Source organism: Erpetoichthys calabaricus, chromosome 2, assembly GCF_900747795.2.
Source record: "Erpetoichthys calabaricus chromosome 2, fErpCal1.3, whole genome shotgun sequence".
Lineage (NCBI taxonomy): Eukaryota > Metazoa > Chordata > Cladistia > Polypteriformes > Polypteridae > Erpetoichthys > Erpetoichthys calabaricus.
The window spans coordinates 62,930,411-62,956,086 of record NC_041395.2 but is presented as its reverse complement, the minus strand read 5'-3'; the positions used below and the strand labels follow the sequence as shown (position 1 = coordinate 62,956,086).

The following is a 25,676-nucleotide window of genomic DNA, read 5'->3' as shown; positions in this document are numbered from 1 at the left end:
ACAAGCTGTGACTATGAATTGTACAGTAAAGGATAATTTTTTTTACTGTTTTTTTTTATACTGTTTTTTTTGTATCAGTAAGGTGCTGCTGGAGTAAGTGAATTTCCCCTTGGGATTAATAAAGTATCTATCTATCTATCTATCTATCTATCTATCTATCTATCTATCTATCTATCTATCTATCTATCTATCTATCTATCTATCTATCTATCTATCTATCTAATACTGAAGGGAAAACTTCATTCTGCTGTTGTTTTCATATTATGCCAGCAGAGGGCAGTGTTTCCTTGCTGCATCATGGCTTCCACAAGCAAATCTCACCACCTTTGATGCAGTCTTTACGAATTAGCAGAAAATTGAAAATGCACACATAACACTGAAGGAATTTGCAATTGCAAATGAGGAAAACATTTAAGAAAGCATTTTTTTTTTTGCTATATGCATCAATGCCCGGCCAAACCAAACTGCTATAGTAATCATGCTGCTCTGCCCTGTGGGGCATATATTTGAAACTAGCTACCCCAATAAAAGAAGCTGTTTTTCAGCTATGTTTTTGTAAGATGTGTACTGTGTATACTTGCTACAGATTCAATAGAACACATGCGGACATCATTATCCTGGAGTCTTAGCTATATTTATCAGGAGGCTTACTTGATCTAGTCAACCTAAAATTTTACAGCATCTTATCTGGTGCACTCTGGTGAGTGTCCAGCTCTTTGTGTTTCTCACACTTAAGAGTTTCTTCCTGTGTAGACAGTTCTGTTATACAGCAATAGACCCTTACACAGAAGTTCCTTTGACATTTTGCCTTTTGTTTAATGTGCAAAAACTAAGTTTTCTTAAACATAAAGAAGCTAATGTTTGTGATTCCTTAGTTGGTGGGGCTTTTGACAAGTTGCAAATAATTTTTATTGCTTTATATGTTCAGTGTGTTAGTTTTACAAATTGAAACATATCAAGAAATGAATCATCTAGTAATTAAGAATGTTTACATTGTCATTTCTGGTGCCTAAGGAGAAATATGAATTATATATTCAAATATATAATTGTATATAAATTACTTATAATATAAATACTCTGTCAATTAATAAGATAAATGTTCCACTAATCATAAATACTTGACAGACTAACTTTGTAATACAGGGAGAGAATGTCCATACCATGCTAACTTTCTTCTGTCCTGTAGAATTGCACCTTAGGACTAAATTTCATTTCATTTTGATGACCTAATTCAAGGCTGTGTAAAGTGCATATATATGTTCAAGTTGTTTATATCCTTTTAGCTGATGAGCAATATCCATATAGGGTCCAGTTCCTATTTTAGATACAATAGAATCTTTAAACTAGTTAAACTGTGTTAAGTTACTTAAGCTAGCTAGCAATCAAATAGGGATTCACTTTGTAGTGACCACTCAGTGCTTTCCATAAAAAGACTAGATGGACGTATTTAATAAACTGAGTTTTAGAGATTTAAGGAGCATTATGGAGTGGCTGCGGTGGGTTGGCACCCTGCCCAGGATTGGTTTCTGCCTTGTGCCCTGTGTTGGCTGGGATTGGCTCCAGCAGAACCCCGTGACCCTGTGTTCGGATTCAGCGGGTTGGAAAATGGATGGATTATGGAGTGGAGAACTATCCAGATCACAGTCACTAAAGGTCAAAACAACATTCATTAAAGTATTATGGAGATGCCTACATTCAAAGTTGTTAAAAAACATTATTTGTTTAAACCATAATTCAACCACAAGAAAATATTTTGAAAAATGAAGCTTTCTCTCAGAGTTACACTTTATATAACAAATATGAAAGGACACGTTTAAAACCACACACCCATCCTTTATAACATGGTGGGCAAGATATCATATGTCACAATGCGCATGCAGAACATACTTAGCAACTGACAGTGTCATAATGTCTGAAAAACATTTATAAAATGGTAATAACCTTGAAAAACAAATGCATGGTAGTGATTGTGACATTACCAAAATTGCATTAAAAAGAAAAAGAAAATAAAACAAAAATTTTGTAATAACTATGCAAACCTTACACACTTCTCTTGAAAGGATAGATAGATAGATAGATAGATAGATAGATAGATAGATAGATAGATAGATAGATAGATAGATAGATAGATAGATGCTCTATTCAAATATTAAAGATGCCTTTAAGAATAAACTTTTTGCACCTTTGGGCATATTTAACCACAACTTGATCCATCTTACTCCCACATACAAGCCTGTTATTTCCACCAGGGTATTTTAGAAGTAGAGCCTAGAAGCTGAAATGACTCAGAATGACTCTTGCCAAAAGACAGACTAGGAAATAATGTGCAAGTCACATGTGGATGATATCAAGAGATTTAGTCACTGCATCACAAACTATATGAACTTATGAGTTGATACAGTGGTATCCTCAAAAATGATGTGCTGCTTTCCCAACAACAAGCCAAGGGTTATCTAATGGATGAACAAAAGCTAATTATTGTTAGACTGTGAGCTGAGTCCATCCATGCTACAGGCTTCTGTGGGTCTAAATCAAAATTCAATTACTCAGTTAAATGTGTGTTGTAAAGAGACACGTATAAACAAAGTACATTGATCTTAGAAGGAAAACCTGCATCAAGATCCTATTTTAATTCATTAAGTCAATTCACCATTCATAATATAACTGTTGTCTCAACATTTTTCCTGCTTAAAGAATGAATAATTTCCTCATATTATTATTCACTCTCCAGTGTTTCATAATGCTTACTGGTAACAGCAGAGCAAATTAGACTGCATACAAAGTAGACATCTCAGTCAATAAATTGAACTTGTTAATTTTTAATTACAGGTGGGGAAAAAATAATGTTTTAAATGCTTTCTGTCTGTTATCAGACAAAGCCAAGTACCTCATTGCAGTGTAATTCTTATACTACGTCTTGTAGAGTTACAGTGTTTTATTTTGATAAAGATCAACACTGTCATTGGGTCAGCCTGAATGAACAGTAAATCATTCGGTATGTGTCACTCGGGAGTGTGTTTACAGCTTTTTTTATTTAACTCCTTTCTGTTCTTCTCATCTACAGAGTGGAATGTATATGTTACAGCTTGTGGACACCTACGCAGCTTCATATTCACTAGTCATCATTGCAATTTTTGAACTGGTTGGAATTTCATATGTATATGGTGAGTTGTACTGCTGGTAATATTTTTAGAGTCAAACTGAGTGCTATGTTTGCTTCACAATTGAGTAAACACCTTTTTAATAAGAATTATCGCCCACTGAATGCAAAGAAATCAAAAGTAAATAGTGCAATGTAAAATTAAACATTAAAACAATGATTCCCACTTGAACATCTGATCAGTTGATTGCTTAGTATATTACTTTGATCCTTCCACAGAGTGTAATACTAAATGGTTTAATTAAAAACAGTAACAACAGAGATCAGTTAAGCAAACAAGATAAAACTTGTGGCACAATCAGTTTTGAAACGACGATGCATACATTTTCCATTTTCATCATTGCTAATGAAAGGCAAAAAAAGTCTCCCTCCAACCATCCATCAATCCATTTATTCTCAGTCCTGCTTTATTTAGTTCTTAGGGTTCCAAGGAGCAGAAGAATGTTCAGCTCTTGGAACATGGAAGGTGCCAAAGGCAAGGGCATACTCGTGCTCACATTCATCAGTCATTCACAGAGGGGCAATTGGGAGTCTTCACCTAACAGCCTCCACCCATCCTTCCATCCACGTCATACCCATTTAATTTAGTCCAGCATTGGGAGGGTCTGGAGCTTACAAGACAGAAACCAATAATGGGAAGGGTGCAGGACATACGAGGAGGGACCCAAAAATAACCGGAAATATTTTTAAAACGTGTTTAATTTAATTTTCTGTACAAACTATAATTAGTCTCCTTCAAAGTACTCTCCATTGGCGGAAATACACTTATCTAACCGTTTGTTCCATTGTTCGAAACATTTTTTAAATTCGTCTGAAGTAATGTCCATTAATGCTCTGGGCGTTTCTTGTTTTACCTCTTCGACGTCAGCAAAACGCCTTCCTTTCAAGTCTTTTTTCATCAGAGGGAACAAAAAGAAATCACACGGAGCTAAATCCGGTGAGTAGGGTGGGTGGTTCAGGGTTGTCATACCGTTTCTTGCCAAAAATTGGCGAATGCTGAGAGCAGTGTGAGATGGAGTGTTGTCATGATGAAAGAACCAATCGCCCGACTCCCACAAATCAGGGCGTCTCCTTCTCACACTGTTGTGCAACCTACTTTTACAAAAAAATTCACTGAACACAAGCACAACCTTCAAGACTGATGGCACTTGGCAGACTGACTTGTGAGGAGTGTAACTAGATCGCCCTAGCGGCCCAACCACGTACTACAAGTACCAACCTAACAACAACAAAATTCCGGTTATTTTTGGGTCCCCCCTCGTAGTCATGGGCACAGCTATATTTACTCATACCATGCCAATGTAGTCTTTAATCAATAATGTGTTTATAAGAAAACATGAAAGAATCACTAAAACAAAAAAGAAATCAGAATATATGTTTCAAAGTCAGTAGAGGCAACAGTCTAGCCTAACAGTTTACTTTTGCAATAAAAAACAAATCCCAATCTGCAGTTGCTGGAGCCACATTAAAATTAGAGTTTACATTACAACTTTGGTTACATGGAAGTTGAAAGCATGTACATAGACTCTTTCAGCATGAAATGGAAACTTTATGGAATGCATTATGTAATTAATTCTATTAGAAGTAAATGCACACTTTTTAGAGATAACAACAATAATAATTCTTTACATTTACAGTATATAGTGTTTTCTTACTTCTCAAAGTGCTTTACATAGTGAGTGGAGAGCCACTTCAACCACTGCTAATGTGCAGTATGGACCTGGAAGTTGTGACAGCAGCCATTTTTGCACCAGTATGCTCACTACACATTAACTCTTTGGTGGTGAAGGAGTGAGGGACAGTTAGCCAATTAGAGACAGGGGATGATTATAGGGCCAGAATGACAAGGCTGTGATGGACAATTTAGCCAGGACATCAGGATACACACAACTCTTTCTGAAGGATGCCCTGGGATCTTTTATGACTGTAGAGAGTCAGCAACCTGATTTTCAATCTCATCTGAGGGATGGCACCATTTTACAGCACAGTGTTCTGCATTGGATCCACATTCAGATCACAAGGTAAGCGCTCCCTACTGGCCTCACCAACACCTCTTCCAGCAGCAATAAGAAATATGCAAGCAAATGTTTCTATATTACTGGATCTTATGTTATGTCCAGGGTGTGCACTGTGACTGCAGACTTTCATCCCAACAAACCCTTTTGATTACGACTCAAACGTCAATTAATTAAGCTGATATTTCCTAGTTTCTGTGTTTTGGTACCAATCTATAAATGACTCAACTTTGTTTGTAAAGTTAGCAAGCATTTATATAAAATACATAGGGCAAACTGAATATTTTTTATCCTTTTTTTAGAATTTCTTTATCATCCTCATCATCATCATCAGGATTTTCATTCAGCTTTTTAAGGTGTCCTGATTATTTAAGATGGCCATGCTAGTGGGTCTGACACTGAGGTATCTGCATTCTTTTGAGCATTTAGTGTGGTTTGCCTACTCCACTTGCTGTTAAATTTTATTATTTCATAAGAGAACAAACTTCATAAGCCAAGAGGTAAAATAAAATAAAATTAATAACTGAGAGTTAAGCATTTAAAGCTATGGCAGAAACACACATAGTTATAATATTGCTTATGGATGTAAATCTCTCATGATTTCATTTTTCTGAAGGAAGAATATGCCTATAAGAATAAGATAAGACAAAAAAAAACAGTTGATTAAAAAGAGATCAATCAAACCAAAAATGATTCACTCATACGGGAACTATTTTGAAAATAAATAAATAAAACAAAACCTGTTGTCACAATGGCCCAAATGTGAACCTGAGAACAACTGTTCCACATCATGTGGACGCTGACATGAACACAATTTGTATGCAATGCCTGAAGTGAAGACACTGAAGTGCCATTACTCCCTGTTTTAGTCAGATTTCTTAATAGAGTGGGGTCCCCCCTTGGAGTTTCTACTGCAGATATATATTTTACATTAGATTGGAGATAGGGGAGGTTGGGTTCCTCCTTCGAGTTTCCAGCATGAACACATGCATACATTTAATTGGAGAGCATGGGGCAGGGGTCATGAGAGATAAGCCTGTCAGTGTGCCCTAAACACTGCCAGTATGCAACTCAGAAAAACTGAGAAGTTCAGGTACAGGTGCATACCAGTCCACTTGAAGCACTGGTTATATGATAAGGTCACACTGACATTAAACTCCTGTTCCTAGTGAGCCTAACAACTGGATTAAATAGGTATGAGGATGGTGGGATGTATAATATTTTTTTTTCATTTCAGTAGCTTTGAAAATGTAAAATGTCTGTGTCTTTGGCTCTAAAATAATTGTACCACATGTTTTAACTTGTCCCTAGCTCAAATTTGTGGTATAATGTTTTAATTAGAAGACATTGCACATTTAAATCATGTACATGGACTCTATCAGGCAGAAATTACAATATTTATTTCTCCTGATATTCATACTTTGAATGAAATCAGAAATGCATGTGTATTTTCTAGCACAGAAAAACTAATAAAATATGTGAGCAAATGTTTTGCATTGTGAATATTGACATGAAGGCATGTTATGCTATAAGGCCATATTGGCATTAGATGCACACAGGAAAAGAGTCAAATAATGATTCAGATAAAAAGAGAGGAAGTAGGAGGAATATTGTTACAGAGAATATTACAATAATACCTCAGGTAACTAATACTCTGAGAACCAAGCTCCTTCATAAAAAAGCGGTATAAATGCACAATGACACATGCACAAATTCAAGTACCGGTGCACTAGACTGCTGTAATAGTCACTGTGTAACTGCCTGGCACAAGAATAGTTGTCAGTCATGGATATTATGCATACTGTGGAATACAAAATTATTAATAACTAGGTGAATGCTTAGTTATTTCATACATTCTGTGGTTGTTATAATATTTTTATAAAGTAATAAATATATTTTTCTAGTATGTCACAAAAATGTAAAGCAATGTCTTTAGATAATAAAATGAATATTGTAAAGTGGGTGGAAGCTGGAGAAAAGAGAAGCCACGTAGCAGAATGACTGGGGTCAGTAACCATCAAAGAAAGGTAGAGGAGAGTTACCTGCAAGCACTTAAGATGTGCGTCTCACCTGCTAAAATCCCTTAAATCTGTTGGCCTGGCTGTGTGGCCACTGGTGAGTCAAATGCATATCCATATATCTGTCGCCCTACTTTGAGGGTTTTGAGAATTTAGAAAATAATGCAAATGACAGTGTATATCGTTTTAATGCAACAGAAAATCTTTTCTGTGTTTGGAATTTGTGTGAGCTTATTCATCCATACATCTCTTAAATTTCTTATTTGCTTTTGTTTGGTTATCATTACCAGAATCTATAGCACTGGCGGCAATACTAGCAAGGATATGCCCCCAGTCTGTTGGAGAACACTGTCATGCACACAAACAAAGGTAGTTGACTACCTGGTTAAAAACTTAGGACGAAACTAGAGCTCCCAGAAGAAACCTACTGTACTTCAGGATGTACTGGATATAAACATGGTTGTCTTGCTAAAAAATATAAAAAGCAGGGGAACTGTAATAAAAACAATTGGATTTAGCTGCTGACTAAGGAGTTTTTTCTTCAGCCATAAACATTTCTCCAGAAATATTCAGAACTAAATTTGAAGTCCTAGGCATAGGCCCTTCTGCTATTCATCCTCTAAATGCAAATACAGAGGATAAAGGCTTATATTCTCAGTTAAAAAATAGCACAGACATGGGGCTAAAGTGATTTACAAACCAGAGTTTAGATTTTTTTAACTTGAAAATGCTTTCCTGCCCTACAGACGTTAGTCACACTGCATAGATGGAGGCATAATTCATTCCTAAAAGTGTGCCAAAGAGCAGCATGGATGAATGAATGAACACCTTAGACAAGACAGCTTCTTGCCACAAGGCACATTCTCACGTGCAAGCACAAGAAGAGCACATCAGCCATATGCTGCTCTTTGCAAGGTTTTCTAACCACAGGCACAATCAAGGGAAAGGAACTGTTTAACTAAACAACCAGACAGAAAACAACTGCTGATTTTCCTTTTTTCTTTCACTTCAATCAAACTATTGAAAAAAATATAGTTTTTCATTAGCTACCTGGCTTTTTGAAGTGTGTATATTCTTTTAAAAGCAAACAACTAATAAAATTCAACTGTCTTGGCATAACTGGCCAACTAATAACCCAAGGTGATATGAAGTAGGCAGATCTGTCTGTTATGAATCAGGTTATAGACTTTTAAACAATAATGTGGTTTGAGTATTATGATGAGAGTTATGATATGTGCACTGGCATGAAGAAAAAGAGTGGGCTTTTTGAGAATTTTTGATTTTTACTGCAGTGCTGCACCATGCCTCCTGTTTCTCAATAAAGTTTGAATAATGTTAATGCCAAAACAGCATAAAAAACATGTTTTTGAAGTTTTTTCCTGGCATAAGACATCCTGTCCAATGGTTGTTCCTTTCCAAACAGCTTATCTAGAATTAATTCTCAGGGACAATATACCATTCTATTTAACATAACATTCCCAAACCCACTTAAACTATGATAATGCCGGGCCGAATCCCAAATCAACCCAGTCCACATTTTAGGTAAAACAATTCAGGGTACACTTTTTATTTATATAGATATAATAACAGCAATAGTGGCTCTTATCACATAAGATTATTTGAATCTGTAAACTGTGTAACATGGGGCACCTTTGAGCTATCTCCATGTTTAGAATTAATGCATGAAATTCAAGTTGTCAAAAACAAGAGTTTAATTTAGCTGTAACTGAATAGCAGTGAAGGCTAAACACACACATAGAACAAAATACTAAGGCCCTCTTGGATACCCTAAATGTTTTGAATAGCCTGTCTAATAAGTGGGGGGTGCAGTAAGAACAGTAATTCACTAAAAGGCACCACACTGTGGTGCTCCCTTTACTTCCCATATGACTTACTAACATCACTCCCACTGTTCTACTGCCAGAAGAGTGCTTCTCCTTTCATTACTTCTGACTCCTCAGATTCTAACCCTTTGACTATAAGGGTCTTCTAAGTCCTGGCCAAAAACCACTTCCATAGACATTCTGGCAAAAACATCCAGAATCAGGAATAACCTTTGGAATTACTGTGACCTTCCTACTAGTTTGGTCCCAGGCATACCAGCAGTTATAGACCTTACTGCTGCATTCCATTTACCTTGCAAGTTGGATATCAGAGCTGGGAAAGACATCACACCTGAGTTGACCGCGTTCCAGTAAAATATTCAGAAAACCAGTATGGATGCGTCCGTGTTGTGATTGCTCCATTGGAATAAATAGTAGTTGATAACGATGCATTATGTGGTATTTTTCCTAATTAAACACCTTAGCAACATGTTCACAGATAGACATTGGGCAGTGCACTGTGTACGCGACTGATTTAATGAGGCACAAATAGACAGAAATGCTAATAAACAGTAGAATACTACACCTTTCACTAAAGCTCACAGTTTACGTTACCTTTTTGGATTGACATCATGATCTGAAGATGGAGAAATTCAAACTTGACGAACCAGCGCCGAACTTCCAAGTAGGAAATCCGACTTGTCGGGGCATTTCATTTGAAAATTCTGACTAGGAACTCAGAAATACCAACGTGCCACTTCAAATAGAACACAGCATTAGCTTCTAATTAGAAAGGGCTAAACATCAGTGGATAGCAGGGTGCCAAATATAACATACAGAGTCTCTTTACTACATCTTGTCAGACAGGAGGACTCATAATGTACAACCACCACCCCCAAGGTATCAAAACTAGGGATGCAAACAGTTTTGCATTGACAATACTTAATTTTGTGGTCATGCTAGTGGAAGCAGGTTGCCTTTGCCAGGGAGTGCCATGTCCCATAACCTTAAGAAAAGGGAGATGTTCCCTAATTACACTACAGGGCAGTCAACCTATTATAAGCCTGTGGGGGCAATGAAGTAAGCCCTGGAGTTAGATAGTTATTACGTGTTGATTTAGGGGAATGAGAGTGTGTGACAACAGATAATTGTAAGAAGATTGCTCCAGTCAGATATCTGGAAGTAGGGAGATTGTTTATGTCATAAATGCTTCCCTGTGACTAATTACAGAGGGCAAAAGCCCTGGGCGTGGGTGGGTTTCTGACATTTTATTTGGGACCTGGGGCTCAGTATTGTAGGGGAAGTTAAAGCTGGTTAGAAGGAGTGCTTGAAGGGTGGTCCCTGTACCTCATCTCTGACTCAAGAGGTTATTGCTGGGATTTTCATAAAACTACATAAAAAGACTTTGCAGTTAGTCCATAGATGACAGTAGAGTCAGGAGGAAAGCTAGTACCTAGCATTCAAATGGTGGGAGGAAAACAGGCCAGAGAGAGAAGAGAAAGGTGTGACATGAGAAGTGGAGGACACTAGAGAGAAGGTACAAAAGGTAGGCAGGGGAAGCAACATCCAGAAAAATGGGGCATTGAACCTTTGTCTAGTTAGGCCAGAGTGCATACCATTTTGCTAATTCTGCATTGTTCCATTGTATTTATTTTTGTAACAGGTGTTCAGTTTTGTTTTGGTTTTTTTTTTAGATATTTTGGCTTCTTTACCAATTTTAATTTATGTTTTTATCTCAGAAATGCCCACTAGTGATTAAAATGTCTAAATCAGCATACAGAGATACAGTATCTATTGTCCATAAGACTAAAAAGTAAATATACTGAAAGAAAAGAATTTTTCACTAAATTGTTTGAAAATCCCATTTCACAAAGGACATAGCAATTATATTATTAAATGGATTAATTCTTTACAGGTAAAGCAAATCCTTATACAAGATTATATGCTTTAACCGTGAATAACAATATGGTACATAATAGTTACCTCAAACAGGAAATACGTTTTTTAAATCCCATGACTTTTCTTCAGACTGTTCTTAATGTGCTTTTGAATAGGAGTCTGAAATGGAGTCATTCTCAATAAAATTATTCTTGTGCTTAGCTAAGTATCACAGTAAACATACAGTAAATGGCGGTTGACTAAATATACTGTAATAGCTGGCATAAATTTCAGCTTTAGATTTTTTTTTTAAAGATAATGCAACACAGGCTAAACAAACGTGAATATTATTCCAAAACTGTAAACCTATGAGAAGTTTAAGTTTACATTATGTGCGCCTCATATAATAACATAATATAATATTCCAAAGAAAAGTTTAGTCTAGGTGGGTGTTAGAGCCAAAATGAGCACAAAGTAGGGACCAGCCATGGACAAGGATGTGGAGCTTCTCCATGGTGGGGCGCACTCCAATGCGGAGAGTCTATCCGACTTGACAAGCAGGATTTTGGCATGTTAAAGCAAACCGTCATGGATACTCGGTGTAAACACGATGAGCCAGAAACTGCAGGAGCCAACAGTTAGAAGCACTGCCCAGCGGGACACCTTTGTCACCTGATTTTTCACTCTCTAACATTTTAAATGTAACACAATATAACTTCACATTCTCAACTCTGTTTAATCCAATTCAGGATAACAGGGCATCTGTCCCAGCAGCAGTTTTTTTTTTAACTAAATTAAAATCAGTCAGAATTTAAACCTGAAAATAAATGGTCTAATCTACTCAAAAAATCAAAACATTTAGGAAAGAATAAATATATTTGGGGCGGCACAGTGGCGCAGTGGGTAGCGCTGCTGCCTTGCAGTTGGGAGACCTGGGGACCTGGGTTCGCTTCCTGGGTCCTCCCTGCGTGGAGTTTGCATGTTCTCCCCGTGTCTGCGTGGGTTTCCTCCGGGCGCTCTGGTTTCCTCCCACAGTCCAAAGACATGCAGGTTAGGTGGATTGGCGATTCTAAATTGGCCTTAGTGTGTGGCTGTGTTTGTGTGTGTCCTGCGGTGGGTTGGCACCTTGCCCAGGGTTGTTTCCTGCCTTGTGCCCTGTGTTGGCTGGGATTGGCTCCCGTGACCCTGTGTTCGGATTCAGCGGGTTGGAAAATGGATGGATGGATAAATATATTTGCTTTAGACAGATCTAATGTTTTCATTACAGCATGCTTTAGCAGTTCATAATTTTAGAAGTGGACCCATTTTGCAAATGACTTAGGCAAAAGATATTTATTCATAATACAAGGAATTCTGACATAACCTACCAAGAGTGATTCAATATCAGCTTTATTTTTATTTCCAGTCATCTTATGCTAAATATCTCAGGAGAGATTTCATTCTTTGTCCACTGGGTGGCTCTGTAACTTTTATTTTGTGGCAATTTGATGGCAGCCTTTTTGGTAATACCCGACGGACTCACCTGTTGGCGCCTAAATAATTGAAAACATATTCTCTAAAATTGTTTTATTATCAGTTTCACTTTATTAACCTGTTTTGCTGAGTGTAAAGTCCAAATTGTATAAAATAAAGGTGAAAAAATAGTGAATGTGTAAAATGCATACACATAGGAAATAAGACCATTTATAAATATCAAAGGGACACTTCACTTTTCATTTTGGTTTTACCTTCCATAATAAACAACAGCAATCCTTTAGACTATTTTGTAAGAATTATGTCAAAATGTAATGTTATTTAGTAACAACAATTAGCCTTTAGGGATCTTTAAAAAGTGGGCTAGTTTTTAAATTAAATCTTTATTGACCTTCTTTCATTCCTCTACAAGAGCCCTGACATTACATTCTACATGCATTCAAAGAAGCAGGTTGCTTCTTGGGCTTCTTGACGGGCATGGGACATCCATCCATTAACTTTTCTTCCGTTAGTGATTTTCTGGGTAGCAGAAGCTGTTCCAAAGATATGATTTCATTGGTGAAATTACAAGTTTTGCTATTTGTTTGTTTGTTCAACTGGATGACATTCCTGATTTGTCTTTTTGTTTATTGCTTAAATATAAAATGTACCAGAATGAGCAGACAGAAGATTTTATAGCTGACATATTAGTGCAATGGTCAGATCTGACTGTTTACACACACAAATACATGTCCAGTTTTATTAGTGAGAACAAAATTATTCATTTTTACATTTCCAGCTGTGAGGTCACAGAAGGTCAGTAAGCATCATACAGATATAAAGGTCAGTAGTCACACATTTCTAGAATAATTTTCATTTTACATTATTTCACGAGAGTGAGTTCTGTATTTCACTGCAACTTTCTGTTCATGACAGATCAAAGAACTCCAGGTGATTAGGAGATCCTGATTGATTTACCAGAATTGAGGTTGACTGATTCTGACCTCAGTATTGTTTTGTTTTGTTTTTTTTTGTTTGCTTTAGGCTTGCAAAGATTTTGTGAAGATATTGAAATGATGATTGGATTCCAACCAAACAAGTTCTGGAGAATCTGCTGGGCTTTTGTCACCCCGACCATCCTAACAGTATGTTCACCATATCAAATAATGTGTCTTATAATTGCTTTCTTTTCCGAGAGTAAGAAACATCACCTTTGTTATTTGCTTTGTAGCACAAAGTAATATACTGAACAAAAAAAAAAAATGCTAACATGAGTTGTTTCTTAAGAAAAAATGCTTGGAGTGTGGGTTAGGGGGAGTATCAGATACACCATATAATGAATCTCAGAGAAAATCTATTGATGTATAATGTGACATCTTCACCTGACTCACTTCAGTCTGGCTTAACACAGTTTTCTTTTTTATTCGTTCCTCTTTAAATGAATAAATGATAAGGTCTTAGTTTGACACAAAGAAGATCAGATACTATACAGAGATGCTGTTTTCAGGTGTCAAATATTCTAAACTGCTTTTAAAAGATTTAACTGATTAACTGAAACTAAGAGAATAAAAGTGATAATTCATACAACCCCTATATTGGTTAAGGGCAAAATCAGAATACAGTACATGGCTTACACAGTTTTCCTAAAAAATAGCCTAAGGCAGAGTTGGGGACCCGAGTATCGCACAAAAATACCAGACACCTCTCTGTCCAAGGAAGTGTGGGAGTGGACATGATGCTAAACCCAGAGAAGGGAACCAGGAAATGCCAACAAATGTGGACAGGGTTTTCACCAGGCCCAAATAGCTGAGGATTATTTGATTAGGGGATGACCTTTTTGTTTAACCTTACTTTTAAAGAATCAATACAATCTTGTTTTGACTGCGGCAAAATATAACTTTGCCATTTTTTAATTACTTTTTTTATATTATTTTCTTCTGAATTAGGTGCACAGAGACAATGTAAGTGGATTTCTGACCTTAGGCTAATTTCAAGCATACACAAGCTATCCTTTGAACAAAAGTGCAGGTTTAAAGGTTAAAACCAGGAAACATACGGCTTGTTTAATAGCAAATGGCATTTCATTCATCAAAGTAATTGCTCCGTAGAGTACAACGTGCTTGTGCTAAAACTTTGATTTTAGTTACTTCAATTACAAAAAAAAAAAATCAGGTATTTGTAAGTAACAGCATTCATTAATACTTGCCTTTTAGTTTATCCTTTGCCTGAGTTTCTATCAATGGAAGGTCATGACCTATGAGGACTACACCTATCCTACTTGGTCAATGGTACTCGGATGGCTGATGGTTGTGTGTTCTGTCATTTGGATTCCTATTATGTTCGTGATTAAAATGCATCTGGCTCCTGGCAGTTTCATCGAGGTAAGTACATTGAGAGTCATTGCCATGACTTTGTTTACATAGAGAAACAAATGATTCTTCAGACTCTGCAATTACCAATCATTCATCTCTAATATCTTCTACAAACTGAAGTAAGGAGCTACAAGGTGATCATTAATCCACACAGTTTAGCATACAATAACTAGAAAACATGGACACACTTGTATATATAAATGTGTCTTCTTAGCAATCAATGTATTATATCCTTTGAGCAGCCATAACTATATATAGATAAAACAAGTAACAATGCAGAAGCATGTGCATGAACATAAATACTTTATTCACTGTCAATAAAGTGGTTTTGCACTCCCAAGGTGAAAAATTTGAAATATTGCCTAGGTAACAAAAAACTTGTCAAGCTGAGATTCTCAATGCTGCACTTGAAGGACAACGTCTTTAGTAATGTGTTAAGAGGCCTTAGAAGCCTTATTTGATCAATACCCGAGTGCTATGGATATACAGCTACAAAGCAGATGATTATATTAAAAGCAAAAAGGGAGATAAGGGAGAGAAGGCTGTGTGTAAGCAAGAAGGGAAATAACTACACTGAAAAAGAAAAGATTATACATAAAAAATATTCTATATTTTTAATAATTTTTAAAAATATAGTTTTCTTTTTATGTTATTCCTGCATGCATTATATTACTCGCTTAATCCAGTTCATGGCCATGAAGTCTACTCTGTTAGCATGTTGTACAACAATAACACCGCCAGTCCTTCACAGGGTTCACTCCCACTCATTGATATGAGCCAAATTAGAGTTGCCAATTGATATACGTCTTTCAGATGTGTGAGTAAATGCAGAAAACCTGCTCATACACAGGGAGAATATGCAAACTCAATGCAGACACTGCCCAGGCATCAGTGATAACCACAGTGACACCTTCTTGACATTATACTATGGTTTCTCTGAAGCTCCTTTAATTCAATTTAGGGGGTTTCAGGGGCTGCAGTCAATCCTGGAAGCACTGGGGGCAAGGTAGGAACCAGCAAGACTTACTCACACATCCATCCACATTTACACTCACACAGCAGCAATTAACATAGCTAGTACATTTGTGATGATACGGGTGGAAAACCAAAGCAAACAGAGGGCAAATTACATTCTATTATAACAAGACAAAAAACAAAACAGCTCATGTAGTATATTAGAGTATATAGTATAGTCTAGTGTGACACACTGAACCACACTGGTTACCACTGTTGCCCCGCCATCCCAGTTTATATCCCAGCTTAGCCTTGGTGCCTTGTGGAGTCCATCTGTTCTTTTTCACTTTGTATCTTTTTTTGTGTATCTGCTCAAATTTTGTTCCTACTTTAGTGTGTTAGTTTAAATGGTGACTTTAAATTGACCACATTTGATTGAATATATGTGTGTGTTTCTATTGTGTGCCATGCAGTGGACTGCTCCTCGACCCAACTTGTTTATTTGGAGGCACTCTGTAACTTAACCATTAACACAAAGAAATAATGTTGGGAATGTAAAGATATTAGTATTATTCTGTTAGGGATATTATTGAATAATGTTTGGAATGGCTTACCTGTTTGTTAAAAGTAAAAATTAGACCCATGATTCTGAATATTTTGTCATTCCTGTCTTTTCTGTATTGCTTCACAGAGGCTTAAGCTGGTCTGCTCCCCTCAACCAGACTGGGGTCCATTTTTGTTAAAGCACCGTGGTGAGCGCTACAAGAACATGATCGACCCTCTGGGAACCAGCTCTCTTGGTCTCAAACTACCCCCGAAGGACTTTGAGTTAGGATCTCAGTTTTAGAAGTCACCCGCAAATGGGAAAAGAACATGGCAGTACCAATGATATGCTTTGAATTGTGACTCAAACTTCTTTTCAGTTAGAATTGGTTGCGTTTCTCTAGAATCCATGAAATCCACTTGGTATTGGCTGCAGATTATATGCAGGCTGTCTTTACTTAAATCATTCATCTGGCAAGTATGTGTGTAGGACCGGAAAATGATTTGAGACTAAAGCCATAATATAATTTTAATTAATGTTTCACCTGTAAACCTGAGATGTATCACGTATTTCAAAATACAGGCTTTTAGTTTTTTAGGACAGTTTGCTTGAATGTTATTTTTTCTAAAGTAATATGTGCTGAATAGTTTGAGATTCCAATCCCCTACACCCTTAATAATCATAGCTTCATAATACTCTGTAACCAGTCAAATGCACGATTTGTGGATTCGTCATAGTTTACACTGTAGACGTCACACTTCTACAGGTATAGGTAATAGTTTTTAAAATGTTGTGCTACACGTGAGTAACATCACTGTCCACCTCCATCCAATTGAATTGTTTTCCTTTACAGCAATGAAGCTTTTTAATTCACCATTACTACACTTCCTAGTACATATTAAGTATAGTCAATGTTATGTACGCCAATCTCTGTATTCTGATTGTAGATTCTTTTTCTGCTATGCTCATTTTTTGTGGCATTTATATTTATGTTTAAGATTAAGATACTCCTGCGGTTGTATAGGCCTGTGTTGTTGAATTTAGATGTAATTTTGTCTGTTTGCTAAAGAGATGAAATATTGTAATCATCTTTTAGAACTGTGCACAGTCTGAGCAAACTTACTAACCCACTGTCTGTCTCCCTCTCATACAATCAGAACAAATTCTCTCTTTCTTTCTCTATATACTGTATATATATATATATATATGTAAGTGTATATATACAGTATGTGTATATGGGCAGGATAAGGATGCACACATATACATGTTTAATAGGATGATATATGTATGATTGTTGATAAATACAGTCAAAGAACCAGATTACTTTATTTGTAAAAGAATTCCATCTATTTTAATGAGAATGTATGCCTTATAGCGCTTTGTATGTAAGCCTATGTAAACAGGCGCCAATATGTTATTGGGGGCTTTACTTTTACACTTTCATACAGGTAATTTTAAAGGCAATTAAAAGAGACTCTGACAGATAAAATTAGCAAAACAGCTACTGTAACTTGTACAAATTTACACTTTTTAAAAGGTGATTAGTGTTCATGTAGTGTGTGTTAGTGTTGTCATGTCCCTATGAGTATTAGTATGAAAATGTAGATGAGACTAGAATTATTTAGCAAATACACTTTCTTACTCTAATTGAGCCTGGAATTCTCTAGTTAACTTCTGGGGACTGTTCCTCCATCACTTAATCCATTTGTCTTCATGCTACAGGGTCTCAGGTAAACCTAAGTTCATTAAAGTGTTTTTAATAAATGTAGCGAAATTATCATGAATGCAGCTGAATAATAATAATAATAATAATAATACATTTTGGTGGTAAAGCAGCCTTTTTTTCTAACTTTTTTTTTTTAAAGAAAAGAAGAAAAGCTGAGAACCCAAGGCTCTTGACACCGTTGTTAAAGACATTGTGATTGCGTTGTATAACATGCTAATGCCACCACAGGCGATTCCTTACCGTGATTATGTGAACAGATTTACTGTCATGGAAACTCTGGTCTACTGTACAATCAAACTGAAGCTTAAGCAGTGGCTGTAGAGTCACACAACAGCAACTGAAGTACTTTCATCTTAGGCATATACTTTTGTTCTCAGTCATGTGACAGGAAGACTCATGAACCTACATATGATCTGTGATGGACTGATTGTGAGTCATGTGTTTCCATTCACCGATTTCCAGAACTCTAAGCACTGCCTTAATGACGATTCCTAACCTGCATGTGAACTCCAAATGTACACTCTTATTAGTCGTTGAAAAGATTCAGCTATAAACTGAAAGGCTTTCTTGAGTGGGAAATATTCTTTTAAATGAGCAGATTTTTGTAAATATAATAATGTTCCTAGTCTAGTGGCAAAGCAACTAAAAATAAATAGAACAAAAGCCATTTTAGAGTACTGTAACTGCATGCCGAAGCCATTGAGAAAACTTAATTTGTGTCCTGTGAGTATTGCATTACAACATTGTGCTTTGGGCAGACAAGGCAGGGATAAAGAACATTTTTGCTTGTTTATTTATGTATTTACTTAATTTTTCATTTTTTTTGGATGACATTGTTCAAGTTTGTGTTCTGTTTCTAGCAACGTTATAGCTTTATTCTGGATGTTTCCATACATAAGCTGTACAGTTTAGTTCCTCCTTGGTGGGGTGCCATGCCTTGCTGTTGGAAGTTTAAGCATCTTTATTTTTTTTTCACAAACCTCTCAAAAGACCATTGTTGGCTTATGCATTCCCAACAAAGAAATGCTGTTTTGTATTTTGTTAAATAAAAGGATGTGATTTACTATACACAAAAGAAAGAGATGGCCAACAGTCCTTTCTGCCGTTTGCATTTGTAGAGAATCTCAATACATTTTTTTTTTCCAATGTGAGTCACCACTTGCTTATAAAACCAGGAACAATTCTTCCATAAAAGAAGCAGTTTTTTTTTTTTTGCAAAGACATCGGGTAAATTATTTGGGCAACCAACAAAGTTTTTTATGAAGTTTTCTTCTATGACTATTGGAAGCTTCCTGAAAATTGTGTAAAAACAACAACTATGCATTGCATTCACCGGTATACTCCTCTTTCTCTTTCTGTATGCCTGCACTACCCGCTATGCTATGTGTTGTGTATGTGAAATATCAGGCTTTCACTTCTGCTCAAAGGGTTACTGAATGTTCCTCAAGTAACAACCTTGTGAAGAAAGCCTGAAATGCAGTAAGTGTTTCATCTGCTCCATGTGCATGCCAGACAAGCTGTACAAATGTAGCTGTGTGTTTAGGTGAGCAGTATCCTGTTTATATGTTCAGTAGGAGCAGGCACACTCCTCATCCTCGCTGTCCTTTGATTGTGCTAAACTTGCAGCAACTTCTTCAGGGTCTCTGTTGTTTCACTGGAAGGCTGAGCTTTTGGAAGTTGTTTTTAGTGTATAGATGAAAATGGGGATTCCTATGATTTTTGCCTATAAGTCAGCTTTAGGCAGTAGATAACCAAAGAGAGAGAGAGAGCTTTACGAAAGGTAATAAAAAAGAAAAATGTAAAGAATGAGAAACTGCCAGTCATATTTCATTTGTGTATGTCACATCCAGCCACCACGTTAAAATGCATCTTCAGGTAACCATTGGCCTTATAGATGTGTTCTAATATATTCTATGTATTAAAGATTAACAGAGTAGTCTATAGTCTGCCATATATGTTATATCTTTTATGTAGTGTATGTTGTGTCTTTTTGGCACTTTATCGTGGACCTATCAGTGTATAGGTTTAATTACTAATTACTTGCGTAATGTCACAGATTTATGTGTGTTCTATATGGGGTACTGCTGCCTATGGATATAGATATGTACCCCTGTCAGGTCACTAAACGTATTTATTTGCCATAAAGATAGAGTATAAGATGAATATATTAATAAAATTATGTTTTGAATCCTGTGCCATATATATATCATATATTTCATGTGAAATACATGATTTATTTTAGAAAATGTCATTCTTGAGGCCCTACCTCAGATTTTGTATTAATGTATACAAATGGAATTTATGTATAATATCTTTGCCTATATTACAATGTTATAAATTAGAGTTTATCCTATAATGTATAACTTCTGAAATCACTAAATAAATGTCAATGTTTTAAACGTCAACAGCTTGTGTGTGGGTATTTTTAAATATTGAATTGTATTTTATCTTCACCTCACTCAGGTGTCAGCTGTGTGACACAGTGGTTAGTGCTGCAGCTTCACTACTCCAACCACCCTTACCTAGTCATCATCCATTTGTAAATGTTTTTAGACGTGACAGTGACTTCATCTTAATATGAACTCAGTTATCGAGTAAGCTCGCACAGCGGCTAGTATTTCAGTTTCACCATTTCAGCCACCTGGCTTAGTAAGTCTCTGTACATTCTTTGTGTTCTCATTGATACACTCTGGATGTTCCAGTTTTCTCCATAATCATGGAGATTTACACATGGATGAAGCAAGATCATGTTATAATGCCGTTTATAATGGCTGTTTTGTCTCATTCTGCTGGATGATGGATGAATAACAAGTTGTAGACACATTGCTTATTCTTTCTATCCTTCACTTAGTTGAAAGTAGCAATAGAGTTGTTCATATTTTGCAAGGAATTATGTAAAATACTGAATGATCTGTGACAAGAGGCATATTATTGGTACTGACTTTGTGGCAATCTATTGCAAAGTGGAATGTTCATTACACAGTATTGCCACATGTATTTTTCATTGAGATTGTGGTCTCCCTTAGCACCCACAGTTGTTTGCCCCCTATCTGGATTGGCACAGAGGCCATTGTTTTTAGGACCACACTGTAGAATGGACATACAATCAACTTCATCTGCTCTGTTACATTTGTTTGTACTCCTGAGGCCATCATTGCACTGTCACAGACCTGCAGTGTTCCAGTATCAAAATGGATTTGATTGTCATATACTCCTATGTTATCCATGTCTTAAATTTGATGCCTTTGCCAAATGCATCCCCACTTCTGGTACCACTATAACCAAGGTATGATTTGAACACCTGTGCTTGTCTCTTGCTTGGGACTGCTGCTATATTTTTGTGATCTCAGCCCAACTGCTAGCCACACACACAAGTAAAAAAAAGATCTTCAGGACCCTAGCTTGTGTAATGGGCATTGTTATATTTCTGATTTAACTAGATAAAGTAATATCAATATTTTATGTTAGAAAGTTTCATAGGTTTTTGATTTCAAGATATTTAAAAACACTTAAGACATGTTCCTGAAGTAAAGATAATCTCATAGAAGGGAACAATATCCACTCCTCTCAACTGAGACAATTTGTTTATACAATAAAACCACTGTTACAAATGTCACTGCCAAGGTTAAATTGCTTTGATGCAGCCATTTTTATGGTGCAATGAAAATATTTTGACTGGTCAAATAAGCAAAAGTTAAGTATTTTAAACTAACCTACACAGTAACATAGGAACAGTATTAGTTGTTATTATTGTTATGTTCTATATGTGAGTTTGCCCTGTAATGGACTTGGCACTCTGGCCAGGAATGTTTTTTACCTTGTGCTGCAGTGCTTTTGGGGTATATTATATGACATAGTAATAAGCAATTTTTTTCATCAGCCAATTCTTGGAAGGAACACTATGAAAAGGGGGGGAAACCCCAAAAATGTCCAGCCTTGCATGGGGCACAATCATGCAGGAACATTTGGACACCTTAACTTAAAAAAAAATTGGAAGTAATGTCACAGAGAAAGCCCATACAGACACCCAAAGAACATGTAAACTCCTTCCATAAAGTTTTCCATGAAGTCAACTTGCTTGAAGCTCTAATATAAAACAGCTAACTACTCCTGCATTATCAAACACAATTAGTCATTCAATGCAAAGTCACATTAGAAAGACCACAATGGCCCTACCTAGGCAAACAAGGGCTTTAGGTTCCACTTCAATTAAGTGCACTGGACAGATACATATTGGACTAAATATAATATTGAGACACATACAGCACTGAACTAAGAGCGACTATCAAACACATACTGTATCTATTTCCTTTATGAGCAGATACGTTAATTTACTTATAAAGACAACATTATGTGAACAGACAGTGAACATGAGATAGAGATTGGTGTCAATGCTGTTTAATACAAATGAATTATTTAGATACAGTATGTCTTGCTAGAGTATTGACAAGCCTGTTTATAAGTGAAGAGAAGATAAACTGGATTTGTAAGTATTGTAACTGGGTTTGCAAGGAGGTTAAACTAAGTTTGAAAGCTAAGGCATGATTCTGCTAAGCCTTCTTATCTGTGTGGGCTTTTGTCCTGATACTCCAGTCTTTATTCAACATCACCAAAGTGGATTGGATTGATTAACTGGTTACTTTTCCATGGTTATCTGTTAGTGTCCATGTAAGTAGCAGTAATTGTAATAACAATGTTATGTGCAGAGAGTACATTGCTACTGGTTTCATTGTTTTGTATACAGTATATACATATATATATATGCCCATGCCCAGCCAGGACGCCCCTTTGGTATATGTTCAGGGGGAGCAGCCATGGACTTTGTAATACCACCCCCTGGACGCTAGATGGCAACCCCCCTGGGTTGGAGCAGTGCCTCAGTTTCCCGCAGGGCTCCATGGGAATTGGAGTTGGGTGCAGCCCTGTTGGGTCCTGTAGGCGCTGCCAGGGGGTGCTAGAGCTGAGACTCCTGAGCCCTTATGGGCAGTGTTTTCGCCACTATAAAAGGGGCCAGCAGCCACAACTCAGGGAGCCTGAGTCGGGAGGAGGAGGACTACGTTTATATACAGGGTGAGTCAAAAATTATGTTAACATTAATGGTACTGCTATGTATATACAATTTTTGTGGACAATTTATGTGCCACATATGGTACATGTGTTGAACATGGTGGTGAACAGGTTGCGACATCCCAGTAAATCATCTTGCAAATATGAAGTATGTTTTGTGAATAAATTGTTTCTGCTATTCAAATGTTAACATAATATATATATGTAGACCACTATATTGGGGTTTAACTCCTTTAATTAATTGCCTATGTGGTAATTTATTGCCCCTATTGGGTGCCCAAAGCAGCTTCTCAGACAAAGTTCAACTTATTTACCATTGTAGGTAATCTTCTGTATTTTATATGTTCTGCTGTTTAAGAGACCGCTAATCCCTTTTTAATGTCAGGTTTCCCTTCTGGGGCATGTCCCTAGTGACACACTGTTGATCTACTCTTGAAAAGAAAAAAGGGGTCTCAGTCTCCTTTCTCCTTTTACATCAATGAAAGGGGAGTGAATTATGGTTCTATATCAAAACATGTTTTAACAAATCTGATTTTTATAGTGCTTGTAAGCTTTCTTTACAGTTAAAAAAAAACTACTGCTCTGTGTAATGCTAAGTACAATAGAAGAGGTGTGTTCCATTTTTGTGTTACTGTTTTGTTTGTGCAGCTTTATTTTGAAATCTCAGGGCATTTATTTTTTACAAAGATTTTATCTCGACTTGTATGTTTCAGTTGTCTATTGAAATTGAGGTGTACTGGTATTTAAGTATATAAAATAGTAGAAAGTGTGTTAGGATTGCTTATCTAAGAGAAGAAGTTAAATGCCTAAGAATGCATGGTGAAACCCATCTGAGCTTTCAGCCAAGTTCATGCTCAGTTCTAATGTGTCAGGCACACTGAGTCTAATTCACATGCACTTTGGTTATAGGTTTGTCAAAATTATTTTCTGTATACTTCACATTTTTTCAAATAGAATAACATTCATCTATCTCTGATGTTCCCTGACATAGATTGACGACTTGTCCAGGGTAGGTCCCTGCTTTGCACCCATTACTGCCAGAACAGGCTTCTGTCCCTTCTGTGAACAGGAAACAAGCACAAGATAACTGGACAGATGGGCAGACATATAACTAATTGTATGAAAACCAAAGTTGTTTAAACTTAGCATCAGGCGTTCGTTTATGCCCCCTTTAGAAAAAGTTGAGTTGATGTCTTCCAAGTGTATAATACTCGGTGGGCTCCAACAAGCTTCTTTTTCAAAGTTTCCTAAAAAAAGTATTATTTTCATACTGTACTTTAGTAACTTACTTCAATATCTCTATTTATTGATATAAAAAGCATTATGCTGTAGTAGCAACACCACCAGAAACTACTTGAGAAAGATGAACCATCATAATTTATCTCAATATTGAAATTTACCTTTGGTGAAAAGCATTTGTCAGATATTCAATTTATTAATAATATGTGAATTTACACTTTATCATTCGCTTTGTCAGCATCTGTTTGATGTGTCTCTCCTCCTTTCTAGGAGCCTGCGTCTGTAGCAGTATACTTTTGAGATCTAGCATGAACTTCAGACATATCTCTCTCATTATCACTGTACATTATGAAACATCAGCCTTTGACATTCACACTACACACATCTTTCTTTCTTTCTTTCTTTTGGAAAGAAAAGCAATTGAGTCTTCCCAGCAATTATGTACATGGATTTATGTGTGATGGAATCTGTTGTATTTGGCTTAATTATTTAAAAAAGCACCTCCATTCTGTAAGATTTGTATCAATCACTCACTCGGATATTAAAAATATCTTACCACATTCCTATAAATGCTCAAGTAAAAAGGGTACTGAGTGCATAAACTTATGACATCTTTTCCCAACTGAGTAATCAATAACTTTTTTACATTTTCACTAGCAAAAGCCTGGCATGTAGCTCATCACAACTTAAGTGTAGATCATAGTCTTCTGATTTTCTTACATCTATTTCTGTCATTTACATCTTATCTTTTACTAGTTAAACACTGAGATGATGACACTTCACAGTTTTGCATTTTGGGCTGCTATGATGCCATGTGCAATTGTCCATGTGATGTCACAGGGCCCCCCTTCACATGGTTTTGGTGACAGATCTATTTAACAGTGAACTTCAGGCCTATTAAATGACTACACTTCATTTCGATAAATGAAAGACTTATTTAGGGTTTTCACTACAAATTTTATTTAGGATTTTTTGATTTTTATTTTGTGTATTGTTTCCGTTTATTCCTTACTAGCTGTCCCCTGCCACACCAGCCATGTAGTAATGAAACGGGACAAACTTTAAAAATCAGTAAACAAGCAGGTATTGCTAGCTATGTGAAAGCAAGGTACACTCCAAAACATGGCCAGAGGCAGACCGACTCGAACAGAGTGCCGGTGCGTGAATGTGGAGGGCTCTTCCCGGCTCCCCACTACTGACGTCACGTTTCCCCCTCTCCTCGGCCCACAGCCTCTGTCTCAGATTAGTGCGAATAAATTGCTCCTGGAAGTGAACTATGATACATGACGCAATGAGAGAAACTGCAAAATCAACCGGAATGTTCAAGCAAAATACAGAAAAAAAACCTGATCTAAATCCGTTAAGTAGTTCTGTCATGAAAAGCGGACAGGCATACAGACAGACAGACGAAGGATTTTAAATATATAG

The 25,676-nt window shown here is 36.5% G+C and overlaps 1 protein-coding gene across 1 annotated transcript in view; it reads left to right on the top strand.

The window, feature by feature from the left end:
* The window catches only part of slc6a5 (solute carrier family 6 member 5), a 78,447-nt gene extending 60,373 nt beyond the window's left edge, over positions 1–18,074 (top strand). Inside the window, exons 13-16 of the mRNA XM_051923296.1 lie at positions 3,065–3,164; positions 13,391–13,491; positions 14,560–14,727; positions 16,364–18,074. Coding sequence (XP_051779256.1) covers positions 3,065–3,164; positions 13,391–13,491; positions 14,560–14,727; positions 16,364–16,519 — 525 coding nt within the window. The 3' untranslated portion in view covers positions 16,520–18,074. The remainder of the gene's footprint in view (positions 1–3,064; positions 3,165–13,390; positions 13,492–14,559; positions 14,728–16,363) is intronic.
* The last annotated feature ends 7,602 nt before the right edge of the window (positions 18,075–25,676 follow it).